The 17,309-nt window shown below is 46.9% G+C and overlaps 1 protein-coding gene across 3 annotated transcripts in view; it reads right to left on the bottom strand.

Annotated features, from left to right (window-relative positions):
• Window positions 1–17,309, bottom strand: part of CTDP1 (CTD phosphatase subunit 1) — a 360,755-nt gene that overhangs the window by 309,870 nt on the left and 33,576 nt on the right. For all 3 annotated transcript variants that reach the window (XM_030211931.1, XM_030211947.1, XM_030211939.1), the window contains exons 3-4: window positions 9,798–9,891; window positions 2,635–2,763 (exon numbers count right to left, since the gene is read on the bottom strand). In XM_030211931.1, coding sequence (XP_030067791.1) covers window positions 2,635–2,763; window positions 9,798–9,891 — 223 coding nt within the window. The remainder of the gene's footprint in view (window positions 1–2,634; window positions 2,764–9,797; window positions 9,892–17,309) is intronic.

Genomic DNA, 17,309 nt, shown 5'->3' with positions numbered 1-17,309 from the left:
GTGCTTGTCTGACATTGCTGCCTGGATGTCTCAACGCCACCTGAAATTAAATATGACCAAAACTGAGCTTCTCATTTTCCCCCCTCAAACCCACCTCCCCGCTCCCCCCGTTTTCTATTTCTGTTGATGGCTCTCTCATTCTCCCTGTCTCCTCAGCTCGAAACCTTGGGGTCATCTTTGACTCTTCTCTCTCCTTCTCTGCTCATATCCAGCAGACCGCCAAGACCTGTCGTTTCTTTCTTTACAACATCCATAAAATCCGCCCCTTTCTTTCCGAGCACTCTACCAAAACCCTCATCCACACCCTTGTCACCTCTCGTTTAGACTACTGCAATCTGCTTCTTGCTGGCCTCCCACTTAGTCACCTCTCCCCTCTCCAGTCGGTTCAAAACTCTGCTGCCCGTCTCGTCTTCCGCCAGGGTCGCTTTACTCATACTACCCCTCTCTTCAAGACCCTTCACTGGCTCCCTATCCGTTTTCGCATCCTGTTCAAACTTCTTCTACTAACCTATAAATGTGCTCACTCTGCTGCTCCCCAGTATCTCTCCACACTCGTCCTTCCCTACACCCCTTCCCGTGCACTCTGCTCCATGGATAAATCCTTCTTATCTGTTCCCTTCTCCACTACTGCCAACTCCAGACTTCGCGCCTTCTGTCTCACTGCACCCTACGCCTGGAATAAACTTCCTGAGCCCCTACGTCTTGCCCCATCCTTGGCCACCTTTAAATCTAGACTGAAAGCCCACCTCTTTAACATTGCTTTTGACTCGTAACCACTCGCCTCCACCTACCCTCCTCTCTTCCTTCCCGGTCACATTAATTGATTTGATTTGCTTACTTTATTTATTTTTTGTCTATTAGATTGTAAGCTCTTTGAGCAGGGACTGTCTTTCTTCTATGTTTGTGCAGCGCTGCGTATGCCTTGTAGCGCTATAGAAATGCTAAATAGTAGTAGTAGTAGAGCTCTCGGTACCGATGCGGGAAGGAGACCGGTGTCGATGCTTCTTTGATTTCTTCAAACGAAGCATGTCACCGGAGCTTCCCGGTACCGACGAGGAGGACGTAGAATCCAGCCGTCGCTTCCTCGGGGCCGAGGCCGAAGAAGGTCGGTCTCGGGGGGGGGGGGGGGGGGCTGTACCGCAGGAGCCCTCAGGGCAGGAGGAGACCCACCCGAAGGCTCACCGCCACCAGCAGGGGAATGGACAGCCCTCACCTGCACTCCAGTCGAAGCACCACCGTCCGACGACATCAGCAACAGCGGAGGTCCCGATACAACCGACGCCGACGCAGCCTTCCGATGTCTCGGTACCGACGATGCAGAGGGTTGAAACCTCGATGCCGTCGATGCCGAGGTCGAAGACTTCGATGCTGTCGACGTCGATGCACTCGATGCCTCCAGTGCTGTTGTCGACGAAGAGCCCGAGAACAACACGTTCCACTGGGCCAATCTCGCTACCTGAGTCCTCTTCTGTAAAAGAGCACAAAGACTACAGGCCTGCGGGCGGTGCCCAGCCCCCAGACACTGAAGACACGAAGCGTGCCTATCAGTGAGCAAGATTACCCGGGAGCACTGGGTGCACTTCTTGAAGCCGCTGGGAGACTTCGATGACATGGGCGGAAAAATCACGCCGGCGAAATCAAAATTCGTAATGGCGACAAAGGGCACCAAAAAACAGGGAGAGAGAGAAAACCCGTACCGAGGCCACGAAAAGGGCCTACCCCGAAAGCGAAAGGAAACTTACGTCGGGGAAACAAACTGGACACACGGGAAGGGAGAAAGACCGAAAGGTCTCTTTTTTTTTTTTTTTTTTTTCGAAAATCGCAAAGACGCGCGAGGGTCAACTCTGAGGGGCACGAAACGGCGCAAAACACGACCGTCCCGAGCGCGGACAAAAGAAGACTGACGAACACGAGCCGGTTTGGGCAGGAAGACGGCCGCGCATGCGCGGTGCGCATGGGCGCGCGAGGACTAGCAAAGGCCATTGCTAGTAAAGTTTCTGGTTGGAGGGGCTGCCGTGGACGTCACCCATCAGTGAGAACAAGCAGCCTGCTTGTCCTCGGAGAATAAAGAATATATTTATTATAAATAAATAAGCAACAGATACAACGGTCTCAACACAGTCCCGTGTTTCAGCAGAAGTATGCCAAGAGTATCTGTATAGGCAATGACAGTTGTTTCACAGAAAAGGTTACGATATGGCACAAGCCAATGGTACTAAGAGTTTTTCCAACAAATGCTACAGCACAAGGTTTCTGCTCAAACTGAGCAGCAGTTACAACCTTCAACAGCAAACATACGATTTATCAGAGCCCCAAAAAAGCCTTTGAAAAGCAATGTTGTGATACATTTTGGTCTTTCTTGGAGCAGATACGAGAAGAGTTCAGAAACTGGCTGGAAGACCTAGGTAAGAGGGGATTTGATGCTGGGTTGCATTTAGAAATTTTACAGGCACATCTACCAAGAGACCAAATCTATACTAGGTGGACCAGAATGGCCACATTGGTCTTTATGAGCTGTAATTTCCTATGGTATATATCTCCACATCAATTTCAGCTTTAAATTTCAATATTCAAATAAGTATACTGCGGTTTCATAAAGCTGAAAGAACAATTCAAGAATCATGTTCAATTTACTTTGTTGGACATCTGCTGGCAGTGCTGTTCTGTAGTATGGATTAAGGTCTGGTCCAAGTCTACCATTAGCACTAGCTTTCGATTTCGATGTAACCTCTGTTGGTCCTCTCGTCCCAGCTGTTCAGCTTGCTAGGGAGTAGAAAAGAAAAAGCAGAAAATGACCACAGATTGTCACATGTACTTTTCAATAAAGCTGCAAACCCATCCACATTCAAAATGAAAATCTGGCAGAAAAAAAAAAAACACAAGGTGTGTGCAAAAGGGGTACAAACTACATACAGTTTGATGAAACTACTGAAGTTCAGGATTCTAGTAGCACTGGATTTCATAAAACAATGTATATACTTCTTTCTTCACTATTCTTGTCATTCCTCATCCTTTTGCTAACATTTTCTTCAGTCACAATGGATACTACAGTTAAATAAACTGGACACTCAAAGCTAAACTTTGCTTCACTGCTCCATTTATGACGCAATGCTTTTTTACAATATTGTCAAAACATTTTGAATCTCAGAATACGGAAGTCCAAGCTGGAATAGAATCATATAATCCTACATTAATACCTATGCCAATTATTTGACAGTGCTAATTTTTTTTTTTTTGTTACATTTGTACCCCGCGCTTTCCCACTCATGGCTTATCAACCACATCCACTAATGCAAAATCAGTAAGGTAAAATTATGGCTTACCTGATCATTTTCTTTCCTTTAGTCGCAGCAGATGAATCCAGGAACTGGTGGGTTGTATCCACCTACCAGCAGGTGGAGATAGAGAACACTGAAGAGAAAGCAGTGATACAGGTCGTCCAGCTCCCTCTCACTTCCAGTATATGTCGCATCCCCAAGCAGAGGAGAATAAAACATACCAAACAAAAAAACCCTCCTCACAACAAAGCGGCAACAGCCGAATTCAACAACAGATAAAAGAAGACTCAAAAAACCTAAACAAACGAGCCCAAATTGAACCATTAGCAAAGAGTTGTGTCTTGATTCTCGTCTTCTTATTAATATCTTCACTTCTCAGCAAACAGGGAAGGGATCCTGAATTCATCTGCTGCAACTAAAGGAAAGAAAATTATCAGGTAAGCCATAATTTTGCCTTCCTTAGCCTCAGCAGCAGATGAATCCAGGAGCTGGTGGGATGTAACAAAGCAATCCCCTAAACAGAGTGGGAAGCCACCGCTCCCTGAGAGAGCAGCATAGCCCAAAGGGAGCATCACCCTGCGCTGCTACATTAAACCTGTAGTGTTTGACAAAAGAATGTCAAGAAGCCCAAGTAGCCACCAGACAAATCTCCAAAGGAAGGCTACCTGTTTCTGCCCAGGAAGTAGCCTGCGCTCGAGTCGAATTAGCACACAAAGCTTCCGGAGGAAATGCACCCTTCACTAGGCAAGCCGAAGAAATGGCTTCCTTCAGCCATCGAGCGATGGTCGCCTTGGACGCTGCATAACCGCACCTGGGATCAAACAGCATGAAAAGGTGGTCAGAACAACAAAATTCATTAGTGACCTGAAGGTACTGAAGGAGGACACAACGAACACCCAAAAAGTGAAGAAGAGAAAAGTTCTCCGGAAAATCCAACTTCCTAAAGAAGGGAAGAAACAGTGGCTGATTCAAATGAAAGGCAGACATGACCTTACGCAAAAAGACGGAACCATCCTCAGAGTAATGCCAGACTCCAAAAACAGAAGGAAGGGCTCCCGACATGACCTGAAGTTCAGAAACTCAGCGCGCCGAGGAAATAGCCACCAAAAACACAGTCTTCAGAGTGAGATCTTTATCCAATGCTAAGAGCAAGGGTTCAAAAGGCGCGCCCTGCAACGCACTAAGGACCAAATTCAGCTTCCAAGAAAGACATGGGTGCCGAAACAGAGGTCGAAGAAGAGGCCTTTTAGAAATTGTGCCACATCCGAATAAGCCGCCAGGGAAAAGTCAGCCACTCGACCACGGAAGCAGGTTAGAGCAGCGACCTGAACTCTAGAGTTATAAGATAACTCCTTCTGCAGACCATACCGAAGAAAGGCCAAGATCTGCGACACCGAGGCTTTAAAGGGGGACCAAGCACGCTCCCCACACCATGCCTCAAAGGTGTGCCAGACCCTGGCATAAGCTGTAGTCATAGAACACTTCCACGCTCAAAGCAAAGTGGCAATGACCGAATCTTCATAACCTTTCTTACTCAGCTTCGCCCTCTCAAGAACCAAGTCGTAAGATTAAAGCGGGAGACTTCCTCCATGCATACAGAGCCTTGATGAATAAGACCGGGAATGTCTGGGAGTCAAAGAGGAGGTTCCACGAGGAGTTGAATCAAATCCGCGTACCACGGAGGGCATGGCCAATCCGGAGTTACTATGATTACAAGATCCTAATGAAGTCTGACTCGATGCAGAAGATGTCCAATTAAGGGCCAAGGAGGAAAGACATAGAGCAGGTCTAACCGGCCAAGTTTGTAACAGAGTGTCCAGTCCTGCAGAGCTGCTCTCTTTTCTTCTGCTGAAGAACTTGTTGACCTTGGTGTTTACACTGGTGGCCATCAGATTCATTGTTGGTGTGCCCCAACGTCGACAGATCAGCTGGAACACCTCTGTTGCCAATTCCGCCGAGTCGAGATGACGGCTGAGAAAATAGGCTCGGACATTGGACTGGCCTGCAATGTGAGCTGCTGAGACAGCAAATGGACGTCTCCGAGGCCAACCCTACACTCTGAGTGCCGCTCTAGCATTTGATATAAGCCACCGCTGAGGTGTTGTCCAAGAGAACACAAACCGCCTGACCTTCCAGATCTTGAAAGTTCTTGAAGGCCAGCATCACTGCTCTCAGCTCCAAACAGTTGATGGGCCACTTCATCTCTGTCTCCGACCAACAACCCTGTGTCACTCGGTGGAGACAATGTGCACCCCACCCCGAGAGGCTGGCATCCGTGACAAGAATCACCCACTGTGGGTACCAACGGAATTCCCTTCTGGAGATTGTTGGGACAAAGCCATCAGGACATGCTCTCCCTCGCGACAGGAAGCCATGGCAGGCGCCTTCCCTGCCCATTTTCAAGTCCTTACTCAAAGCCCATCTCTTCTCCCTTGCTTTTGGCGCCTAACCACCTTCCCCATTCATGATACCTACACTGACTACATAGTTTGTTACCTTTAGATTGTAAGCTCTCTTGAGCAGGGACCGTCCTTCCCCATGTTTAAACTTGTACAGCGCTGCGTAACCCTGGCAGCACTATAGAAATGCTAAGTAGTAGTAGTAGTAGTACACTGGAGACCAATGACGCAAGAGAGCAAGCTGGAGGGGACGCATATGAGCTCAAGCCCACGGAACCACTTCCAGAGATGCCGTCATTGACCCGAGCACCTACACGTAATCCCAGACCCGAGGGCGGGGAGACCGCAACAGACCGCTAATCTGAGCACAGAGCTTGAGCCTCCTGCTTTCTGGCAAGACAACACATCCGTATCAAAGCTGTATCAAAAAGCACCCCTAGATACTCCGAAGTCTGAGAGAGCACTAGCTGGCTTTTGGGAAGATTGACAACCCAACAGAGGGAGTGCAGGAACTCCAAAACTCACGAGGTGGCCACCCAACTGTTGGGTTCCGAATCCGCTCGGATTAACCAATCGTCAAGATAGGGATGAACCTTAATGCCTTCCTTCTGAAGAAAGGCGGCTGCCACAACCATGACCTTGGAAAAGGTGCGAGGAGCTGTAGCTAGGCCAAAAGGCAACGCGTGAAACTGAAAGTGATGGCCTAAGACGGCAAATCTTAGAAAAGCGCTGATGAGGAGGCCAGATAGGAATGTGTAAGTAAGCCTCTTTTAAGTCCAGGGCCGTGAGGAAACTCCCCCAGCTGGACCGCTGCTATCACAGACCGGACAGACTCCATGCGGAAATGACGTACCCTGAGGTAGTCGTTCACACTGCACAGGTCTAGAATAGGCCTGAAGGACCCCTCTTTTATGAGGAACCACAAAGTAAATTGAATAGTGCCCGAAGCGTACCTCGACTTGCGGTACAGGTACCACCATCCTGAGATCCAACAACTTCTGCAACATGTCATCCACAGCCGCTCTTCTGGCGAATGTGGCACATTGGGATTCGAAAAAGGAATCAACGGGAAAGGCAAATTCTAATCTGTATCCGTCTCTGATGAGATCTAAGACCCACTAGTCTGAAGTAATTTTGGCCCACTCTCCGTAAAAAAGGGTCAACCGACCTCATCTAGGAACGACTGGAGAGTGAACCTGCACCCCATCATTGGGCAGCACGTCCAGGGACCTGAGGTCTGGAAGAAGGACCTGAGGTTCGTTTCTCACTCTGAAAGGAAGAACACTGTTGAAGCCTAGAACGCTGAAAGGACAAACCACGACCAGGCCGATAACGGCGAGACTCGCGGGAACGAGGCCTCGCAGAACTAGATCTCGAACCAGTCTTTGGCCTGTCTTCCGGGAGACGCTGAGATTTAGAATCACCTAAATCCTGAACAATCTTTTCAAGATCTTCGCCTAAAAGCAGTTTCCCACGAAAAGGAAGTCTCGTAAGTCGCTGTTTGGAAGCCGTATCAGCTGACCAGTGGCGCAACCACAGGAGACGAGCTGAAACCGCCAAAGCCATCTGTTTAACAGATGCCCTAACCAAATCATAGAGAGCGTCTGCCAGGTAGGCAAGGGCCGACTCCACAGGGGCAGAGGAAACTGAAACAGAAGCTGAATCCTGTTCCAAACTCTGCTGAAACCAGGACAGAAACGGTCTAGTAGCACAGGAGCTACAGATGGAGGCCTGCAACACCAAAGCCGCCACCTCAAATGAATGTTTAAGAAGGCTTTGGGACGCCTATCCTGGACATCTTTTAGCGCAACTCCACCTTCTACCAGCAGTGTGGTCTTCTTAGTGACCGCAGTCATCGAGCATTCACTTTAGTTAAGGAGAAAGTATCCAAAGTAGTAGCAGCCACTGGATAGAGACGTGCCATAGCCCTAGCTACTTTTAATCCACTCTCTGGATCAGACCACTGTGCCTGAATGGATTCATGAATTGGAAAAGTTTTAGAGGGCTTGCATGTGCTCACCATCTTAATGTTGACAGAGGACGCAGTCTGTTCCTCCGGGTCTGAAATATTTACAGCAGCTAAGGAAATCGGAGATCAGAGCAGGAAGCTCATCTTGATGAATAATTCGGATCGCTGAGGGATCAACCTGCTCAGCTGGCATAGGATCACCATCCTCTAGCACATCAAGCTTAGAAGGATGCCTTAAATCACCAGATCCTGCCAAAATAGGTGTAGGAGACAGCGGACCCAAAGACCCCTCCTCAGGCAAGGGCACTAATTTTCTGCGCTTTGCAGCAGAATCTACAAAAGAAGGGAATCCAAAATCACCCTTGGATGGCAAAGTCTCCCTGGTCAAAGCAGAAAGACAAAAGTGTGTGTGTGGGGGGGGGGGGGGGGGGGGGGGGGGGAACAGCAGAAAATGCCTTCTTCAAGAGATAAGCCTGTTGTAACAACAAAATAAAATCAAGTGAGAAACCCATACCTGCCATGGAAGTGGCAGATGCTTCTAATAGAGAAGCAGCAAAAGGAGCCGTCCCCACAGGCAACACCCGTTCCAGAAGAACCGGAGAGATGGCCCAACTCAGTGGAGGAAAATGGCGCTGACTCCACAGCCGCATCATGCGCAGCAACCACAAGGCACGCGGTACCTTCCGACGCACAGGAAAAGTCCCCCATATTGCCAATATTCTCCTCAGCACCGGAGGCCGTGTTGGAGCAACGAATCACAAACAAGCCCGCTGTGGAACGGTGAGAGCTGCAGCGGGAACATAGTTTCATCACTTCTGCCGCCATGAAGAGCTCTAAGCGCACCGCCGACAAAGTGCTCACAGATCCAAATCAAAAGGCAGAAAACACTCACCGGGGCTGAAAACCCAAGTCCCCGAAGGCGGCAACTGCTCTCTAAGGGAGCCTCAACAGCACTCCTGCTCTCAACAGCCTGGCAGCCACTAGCAGAAGGACAACTCCTGCAAGACTACAAGTTGTTTTGTTTTTTTGCCGGCGGGATGCTACAACCTTGTGAGGGTTTTTTTGTTTGTTTTTTTGACTAAAGCAGCAGAGACAAACGTCTAGGGAGCTCACAGAGAGCAGGGGCATAAGGAGTAGGGCAGGGAACTGCAGAGCAAGTGTGCCCTCAAGGTTGGCACCATCAGCCAGACGCCCCCAAGCTCAACTGGCACAAATGCCCAGGAGCACCGCAAGAAGAATCCAGGAGCTGGAAGAAATCTGTCCACCACCTGTTGGAGATAGAGATATACTGAAGTGAGAGGGAGCTGGACGTCCAGTATCACTGCTTTCTCTTCCGTGTTCTCTATCTTCACCAGCTGGTAGGCAGATACAACCCCACCAGTTCCTGGATTCCTCTGCTGCTGAGGCTAAGGAAAAAAAAAAGTTAAATACCCTTAGGTACGCAAACATCTTGTCACTTAATAGAGCTCATCAACATCTGAACCATATCATAGAGGTATGCTTGGAAAGGGATACAATTAATATAGGGGCTCTTTCACAAAAAAAGGGTGTTAAGCCCTTAACACATGGTTAGCGCACATAAACAGGTTAACGCAGAAACACATTCAAGTATTTTGACTGTTGTGCATGCTAACCTCCGAGTTACCGATTATTTAAAAATATTTCTGGGAGGGAGCATGTCATAGGCGGAGAGCAGGCATGGTAGCATTAACCAGCTAGCACATTATAATTAACACGCACTAACTGGCTAATGCAGAGTTAACACTGGAGCACTTAGCGCTTCCTAAACAGGAGGGGGTGAGTGCTCTCATGTTAACTCTCTGCAGGTAACATGCGATAATGACATTAGACCATAACCTGCAATAAAATATAATTTTTAAAATCCCCCAAAAGTGGTGTGCTAAATCTGGACTTGAGTGTGGTAAAATCCCATGTTATATGTTAAGCCCAGATTCTGTCACACACTTCTTGAAAATATGACGCCTTTATTAAATAGAATATTAACCAATGTCCACCCACAGACTTAATCCATACAATTCTAGTCTACATATTATGTCAACCCTCATTTTTACATGTTTCCATCCAATTTTACCCACACTCAGGCACCATTATATTTAAAAATAAATAATTGAAATGAGACTGCTAACTTGCCTCAGAGCTAACCATCAGTTCTGGAACACTGTGAACCATTGATACTGTGGCTGTGGATAATGGAACCTGCTGTTTCCCATTCTTGCTTTGTAACCTAAGAACGTAAAAAACAAAGTCAACAGTGTAATTAAAATGCAATAGAACTACATTGATTTTATCCATAATTTTTTGTTAACCTACTATAAAAATGTTTATAGTTCACTTAGACATCAAAGATCCATTCAAAATATACTGTATATTTTATTATAGGTACAACTTAAAAGTTCCTAAATAAAAGAGCGAGCATATAAAATATTAGGAGTTTACACCAGAAAAAATTGTTCCTTTTCGATCATTTGATTTACTTTTAGTATGCATTAACATGAAACAAATACAGTAAAGCACCGGTAGTACGCGGTGTTCAGGAGGCAAGGCTATGTAACCACAAACTATCGGTGCACTTATTACCTGAACAATAATGAAATACTACAGCACCAAAGACGCTGCTTTGCTTCATTTCCAAGCCAAATAACTTTGTTGTAGCTATCGCCAAATCCTTACTGGTACAGCCTACCATATATTATTGCGTACCACACATTAATTTTTATGAATATATATACACCTATAAAATATAGACAACTACTGGAAAGCAAGGCCATTACCTGTAAGGAGAAACGAGGTCTTACCTGATAATTTTCTATTAGTCCTTTCCACTATTCCAGAACATATGGGAATAGTTGTGTCCATCAAGCAGCAGGTAGAGATAGAGAACTGAAATCTTGGCATCCAGTCCAGATCCTCAGAACTTACACAGAGAAGCAGTAAGGAGAAATTCATAATAAACCAGGGGTTCTCAACTCAGTCCTCAGGCCACACCTAGCCAATCAGGTTTTCAGGATATCCACAATGAATATGCATGAGATAAATTTGCATACAAGAGAGGAAGTACATACAAATATACCTATTCATTGTGGGTATCCTGAAAACCTGATTGGCTAGGTGTGTCTCGAGGACTGGGTTGAGAACCCCAGGAATAAACACAACCACCTTAAACAACTCGCTAACCTAACAATAACCAAACAAGCAAACACGTGAGGACCTCTCATCTCTGGGCAACTTGTAGAGAACATGAGATATGCAGAAAGCACCATGCAAGGTGATGTTGTACTTGACCCATTACTTCACACCAACTAAACATCTCAGAAACCTCAAGCGGGGCACTGGAATAGTGGGAAGGACTAATGGAAAGAAAATTATCAGTTAAGACCTAATTTCTCCTTCCATTATATAGATTTCCACTATTCCAAAACCTGTGGAATGTTCAAAAGCAATCTCTAGAGTGGGTGACTGAAGCCCCCAAACTGGATTTTGAGCACGCCGCAACATCCACCCTGTAGTGCTTGGCAAAGGTATGCAGTGTCAACCACATCGCCAACTTGCAAATATCCACTGGAGACAGTAAGGTAGTCCCTACCTAGGATGTCACTGTATGCCTCATAGGAGAGCACAAAGCTTAAGGAGCCTGCTTCCCCCCAAGCAAATAAGCAGATACAATAGTCTACTTCAGCCATCTAGCAACTGTGGGCTTGCAACCCATGAAACCAAGCCTCTGTTTACCAAAAAGCAGAGTCAGTCTGTCCGATTTACAAAACTCATTTGTGACTTCTAGATATTTAATGAGGCCTCTACGCACATCGAGAAGCTTCAAGGAAGAATACTGAGCCTCTTTGTCCTCTCTGCAAAAAGGACAGAAACTCCATAAACTGGCTGATATGAAATGCTAATACCGCTTTTGGAAGAAAGGAAGGAACCGTGTGCAGGGAAACCCCCGCCTCCGAAAAACAAAGAAAGGGATCCCAATAAGAGAGAGCCTGAAGCTCTGAAACCCTACATGCCAACTCAACAGCCACCAAGAACACCATCTTTAGTGTAAGATCTTTCAAGGAGGCCTTCTGAAATGTCTCAATGGTCCAAAGCCAAAACCTGAACTTTTAAAGAACCCAACACCAATCCTTTCTGAAGACCTGCTTTGATAAACACTAGGATGTGCACAATCTGAGTCCTTCATACCCTCGCATACACCATGGATGTAGAGCATTTTTGAGCCTGAAGCAAGGTAGCAATGACCAAATCAGAATAACCTTTTTGTCTCAACTGAGCTCTTTCAACGGCCAAGCCATAAGACCAAAGGGGCACGGTCCATGAGCACCTGCAGAAGATGGAAAAGACCCCTGTCCAGCAGTCGAATCAGGTCAGCGTATCATGGCCTCAGTGGCCAATCCAGGGCTTATTCAACCCCGGTGCAATGTGATCCTTTTCAACAAGTGGCCTAGCACGAGCCAAGGAAGGAAGACATACTAGATGTGTCTCCATCCAGGGCTGCAGTAGGGTACCGATCCCCATCAAGCCCAGTTCTTTCCGACAGCTGAAGAACTTGGGCACTTTGGCATTCCTTTTTGTTTCCATCAAGTCCAGAAGCAGATAACATCATCGGACCACTGAAACCCTGGCTGGATAGTTCCCATCCTCCTGGTTCCAAGGAGTGCCTGCTGCAAAAGTCCACCTCCATATTCAAGGACCCCGCAATGTGAGCAATAAGCAGAGAAGATTTTTCTCCACCCAAATCATGAGGGAGGCCGCTTCCATCACCATGGGTCCTGTCTTGCTTGTTAATATAAGCCATCGCATTGCCAGAGAAAACTCAGACCAGGGCCCCCTTCCAGAAAGGGAGCAAAGTTGCGTAAGGCATTCTGCACTGCCCTGAGCTCCAAGTGATTTACCAACCACTAAGACTCCTGTTCCATCCAGATGCCCTGTGCCAGATGGAACTTGTAATGAGCTCCCCAATCCAACTTGTTGGCATCCGTTGTCACCACCTCCCACTGTGTTATTGGAAAGGGAGTTCCGATGGTCAAACTCCTGGGCGATAACCACCAATGCATACTCAATCTAGCAACCAGTGTCCAAGCAAGATGAAGGTCATACTTCTGTGACACCAAAGACCAGCAGCTGAGATTCCTGTTTATGGCCGCATATGAGCCCTTGCCCCATGGCACCACTTTCACCAATGACAATAGAACCTGGATGTAGCCCCAGACCCTGGGCCTGCCTCAACTGAGAAGACAAATCTGTTGAACCAGCTTCAACCTCCTGCACTCCATGAGGAAAATCCTCTCCTGTACAGTGTCGAACAGAACACCCAGATACTCCAGCATCTATGATGGAGTTAGACTGCTCTTCTCAAAATTGACCACCCAACCCGACTGCAGAAGATGAACAACTTTGACCAGTTGCCACCATGCTGTCCAAACAGGACGACGCACACTAAGCCCTCTCCTGACCTCAGCATTAAGGCATCTTTTTTCAAACATCGGCTGAATCGCCCCTAGTCTTGACAGATGACATAATGCTACAGTTCAGCATCAAGCAAAGAAGCGCTCCATATGATCCTTGAAGGCTGCCATTGACAAAGCGGGGACATCACAGGAGTATATCCCTCCTTTCAGTACCCTTCTCCACCACCGCCAACTCCAGGCTCCGCCCTTTCTGCCTCGCCTCACCCCACGCGTGGAACAGACTCCCCGAGCCCATACGTCAGGCCCCCTCCCTCCCCATCTTCAAATCTCTGCTTAAAGCCCACCTCTTCAATGTCGCCTTCGGCACCTAACCTCTAACACCTGTACCCAGGAAATCTAGACTGCCCAACTTGACATTTCGTTCTTTAGATTGTAAGCTCATTTGAGAAGGGACAGTCCTTCTTTGTTTATTTTGTACAGCGCTGCGTAACCCTAGAGCGCTCTAGAAATGTTAAGTAGTAGTAGTATCTATACCATTCTGAGCCAATTGGAGTGCCAGAACCGGGGTCTTAGGTCTATGGAGGTTAGCACACCCGCTCCAATAGCACAGAGGATAAGCAGTGCTCACTAAAGGATGTTTTGAGAGTGTTTTCAGAACACTGGTAACTCCAGTGCTTTTGAAGCCTACTCTTCTGATATTGAGATACCTTGACCTCTGCCCAATATCCTCCTTGGAAACAAAGACGACACGATCAAATTCTTCTCCTTTGGGCAGGAAACAAATTATGACTGCTCCCAGTAGGATCTATCAATGCTTGGTGTCAAGAATAACAGACATACTCTATAATGCATCCCCACTGGCTGAAGCAGCTCTAAGACCCAAAGAGACCAATGTTTCCGAAGCCAATGTGCCTGGAATGGTCTTATTACAAAAAGTGTTTCCCTCTACTTTTAAACTGTTATTAAACTCTCGAGTCTTACTTATCCATTCCTTGATTTTATAGCGCTAAATCGGGCACAGATATTACAACGAAATGACAAGTCTCCTTCAAAGGAATTGCACACAAAAATTCTTCAAACAATTGTATATTTTTTACATCATCAATCTTTATTAAATTGCTTTTTACCTTTATTACCGTAATAAAATCTTATTCACTATGCTGTTCAAATATTTAAAATATTTTCTATTATTAAGGTAATAAAGGTAAAAAGCAATTTAATAAAGACTGATGATATAAAAAATATACAACAGTTGTTTGAAGAATTTGTATGTTATACTAATTACAACTAGTATGTGAAGTTGTACCCAAGTAAGAACAGTGGACTTCAAAGGAATTGGAGATAGAGTACTACAGGATTAACTCCTCTCTTATGCTTTTCAACTTTTATCTTGCTCCACTGGCTGAACTTCTTGAAAGTTGGGAGTATGCTTTTTTTTTTTTTTTTTTTTTTGCAGATGATAGTCAAATACTCATTCTTAATGATAGAATCTCTGGTGATCACTGATTTGGACTGTAAATTAGAGCTGTTGTGTAAATGGTTAAACAATCATTATTTGGTTTTAAATACTGAGAAATCCTCAGCAATGTGGTTATCTCGTAAGTCAAATCTGCTGTTTGGCCAGTGCTACAAGGTAAGCCAGCTCCACTGAAGGATGATACAGTCACTTTCTGATTTAACTGCAACTGCTCCTTGAAACTTGAAAAAAAACATATTGGTTCTGTTAATCATCTTATTTTCAGCTTAGATTGATATGATAATTAAAACCTTTTTTGAACAGATGCAATTTGATCAAGATGCATGTATAACAAGCAGACTTGATTACTTACCAGTGCTTTTTTTTTTAATAGAAAAAAGGTGTTGGTAGTCATTATGGGCGGGGTCACCACATATGGCTCCACCCCATCATAGCCACACCCATATTAGCCACACCCCTTATACCAGCCATAGCGCATATAAACAGACATCATTGAAAATATTATACTAGTATAGGAGAAAAAAACAACATGATTTTTTTCCATTATAAATAATTTCTGTAAGCTGTTACAGCTCCAGTATACCCAGTGCAAAATAAGGCAGCAGATGTAAATTCTCAAATTGGACATATTCCAAACACTAAAATGAAAATAAAATGATTTTTTCTACCTTTGTTGTCTAGTTTGTTGTTTTTCTATCCATATTGGTCCCAGTCTCTGATTCTGCTGCTCTCTCTGTTCTCTTAACTCCATTTCCAGGGCATCCTTTCTATTTATTTCTTTACTTTCCTCCTTTCTTCTTCATTTCTTGCCCTACATTCATAAGTAAAAGCTGGGTCCTCCTCCGTGGAACTGACTGGAGGAGGTATAACATGGATCCAGCTTTTGCCTATTTTCTCCATCCATGTGCAGTTTTTCTCCTCTCTTCCCTTTCCCTCATCTCCATCCATTTGCATCTTTTTTCTTTCCTCCCCTCCATCCATGTCCAGCACTTTTCCTCTCTCCTCCCCTCCATCCATGTCCAGCATTTCTCCTCTCTTCCCTCCCCTGTATCCATATAATGCAATAATTCTCTCTCCCCTCTCCTCCATCCAAGTCCAGTATTTCTCCTCCATCCAAGTCCAGCATTTCTCCCCCCCCCCACCAACTCCTCCATCCATCCATGTCCAGCAATTCTCCTCTATCTTCTGCTCTCCTCTCCATCCATTTACAGCATTTCTCCTCTCTCCCCTGCCCTCCCATCCATGTGCATCTCCTTCCTGTTTTCCCTCCCCTCCATGTCCAGCATGTCTCCTCTCTCCCCTGCCCTCCCCTCCCATGTCCAGCGATTCTCCTCTCTCCCCTTCCCTCCCCTCTCATCCATGTCCAAAGATTCTCCTCTCCCCTGCCCTCCCCTTCCATCTATTTCCAGCGAATCTCTCTTCGCTGACCTCCCCTCCCATCCATGTCCAGTATGTCTCCTCTCTCCCGTGCCCTCCCCTCTCATCCATGTGCAGCGATTCTCCTCTGCCCCCTGTCCAGTGGTGTGCTGGTAAATGTTTTTAACAACAGGCTCTCTCCCCGGTCCACCTCTGCACCCCCCTTCCCAAATTGCAGAGCTGGCTATAGCTGGGGAGAGAGCCTGGGCGGGGGGGGGGGGGGGGGGGGGGGGGGGCAATGCATTACTCCAGGAAAAAAATTATTTAATGATCCCAGGTTACAATCTAATTCATGTTTAATGTGGGACAAAATGCCATAAATAAGTAAATATAAACTTTAAATGTTGAGCACCCAGTGGTGTGCTGGAGCCGGCTTGCAAGCGCCGGTTGTTAAATGTATTGGCATCTTGCGAGCCGGTTGTTGGCCCGTGCGAACCGGCTCGCCTCTGCTCCCCCTGTCGTCCATCATCCGTCTGCAGCTCTGCGAGTCCCCGATAGCCGTTTCCTTCTTACGCTGCACCCCTACCTTTAAAAATTTTATTTTCCCTCGAGGCGCGCCGGCGTTGAAGGCTTGAAGCGAAGGCAGCAGGCTCAGCTTGATTCCAGGCCTTCCCTTCGCATCATGGCTCTGCCCTCGCCTGACATATTTCCTGTTTGCAAGAGGGTGGAGCTATGATGCGAAGGGAAGGCCTGGAACCAAGCTGAGCCTGCTGCCTTCGCTTCAAGCCTTCAACGCCGGCGCACCTCGAGGAAAAATAAAATTTTTAAAGCTAGGGGTGCGGCGTAAGAAGGAAACGGCTATCGGGGACTCGCAGAGCTGCAGAGGGCATACGGATAATGGACGAGCGGGGGGGGGCTGGAAGAAGGCAAATGGGAGGAGGGCAGGGGGGAGACGAGGGTTGCTGGACATGGGTGGATCATGGGGGGGATGGCAGGGGGAGAGCAGGGCTGCTGGACATGGGTGGGTGGATGGAGGGCAGGGGGGAGAGGAGGGTTGCTGGACATGGGTGGGTGGATGGAGGGCAGGGGAGAGCAGGGCTGCGGGACATGGGTGGATGGATGGAAGGGAGAGGAGGGTTGCTGGACATGGGTGGGTGGATGGAGGGCAGGGGAGAGCAGGGCTGCTGGACATGGGTGGGTGGATGGAAGGCAGGAGAGAGGAGGGTTGCTGGACATGGGTGGAGGAGAGGGAAGGGTGAGAGAAGACATGCTGGACATGGATGGAGGAGAGGGAAGAGTGAGGAAGGAGATGAGAAGAAGGAAAAGGAAGAGAGGAGAAAAACTGCACATGGATGAAGAAAATAGGCAGAAGCTGAGGACCAGAAATGAAGAAAGGAGGAAAGA

Source organism: Microcaecilia unicolor, chromosome 1 (assembly GCF_901765095.1).
Source record: "Microcaecilia unicolor chromosome 1, aMicUni1.1, whole genome shotgun sequence".
NCBI lineage: Eukaryota > Metazoa > Chordata > Amphibia > Gymnophiona > Siphonopidae > Microcaecilia > Microcaecilia unicolor.
This window is presented reverse-complemented; position numbering and strand designations above follow the sequence as displayed.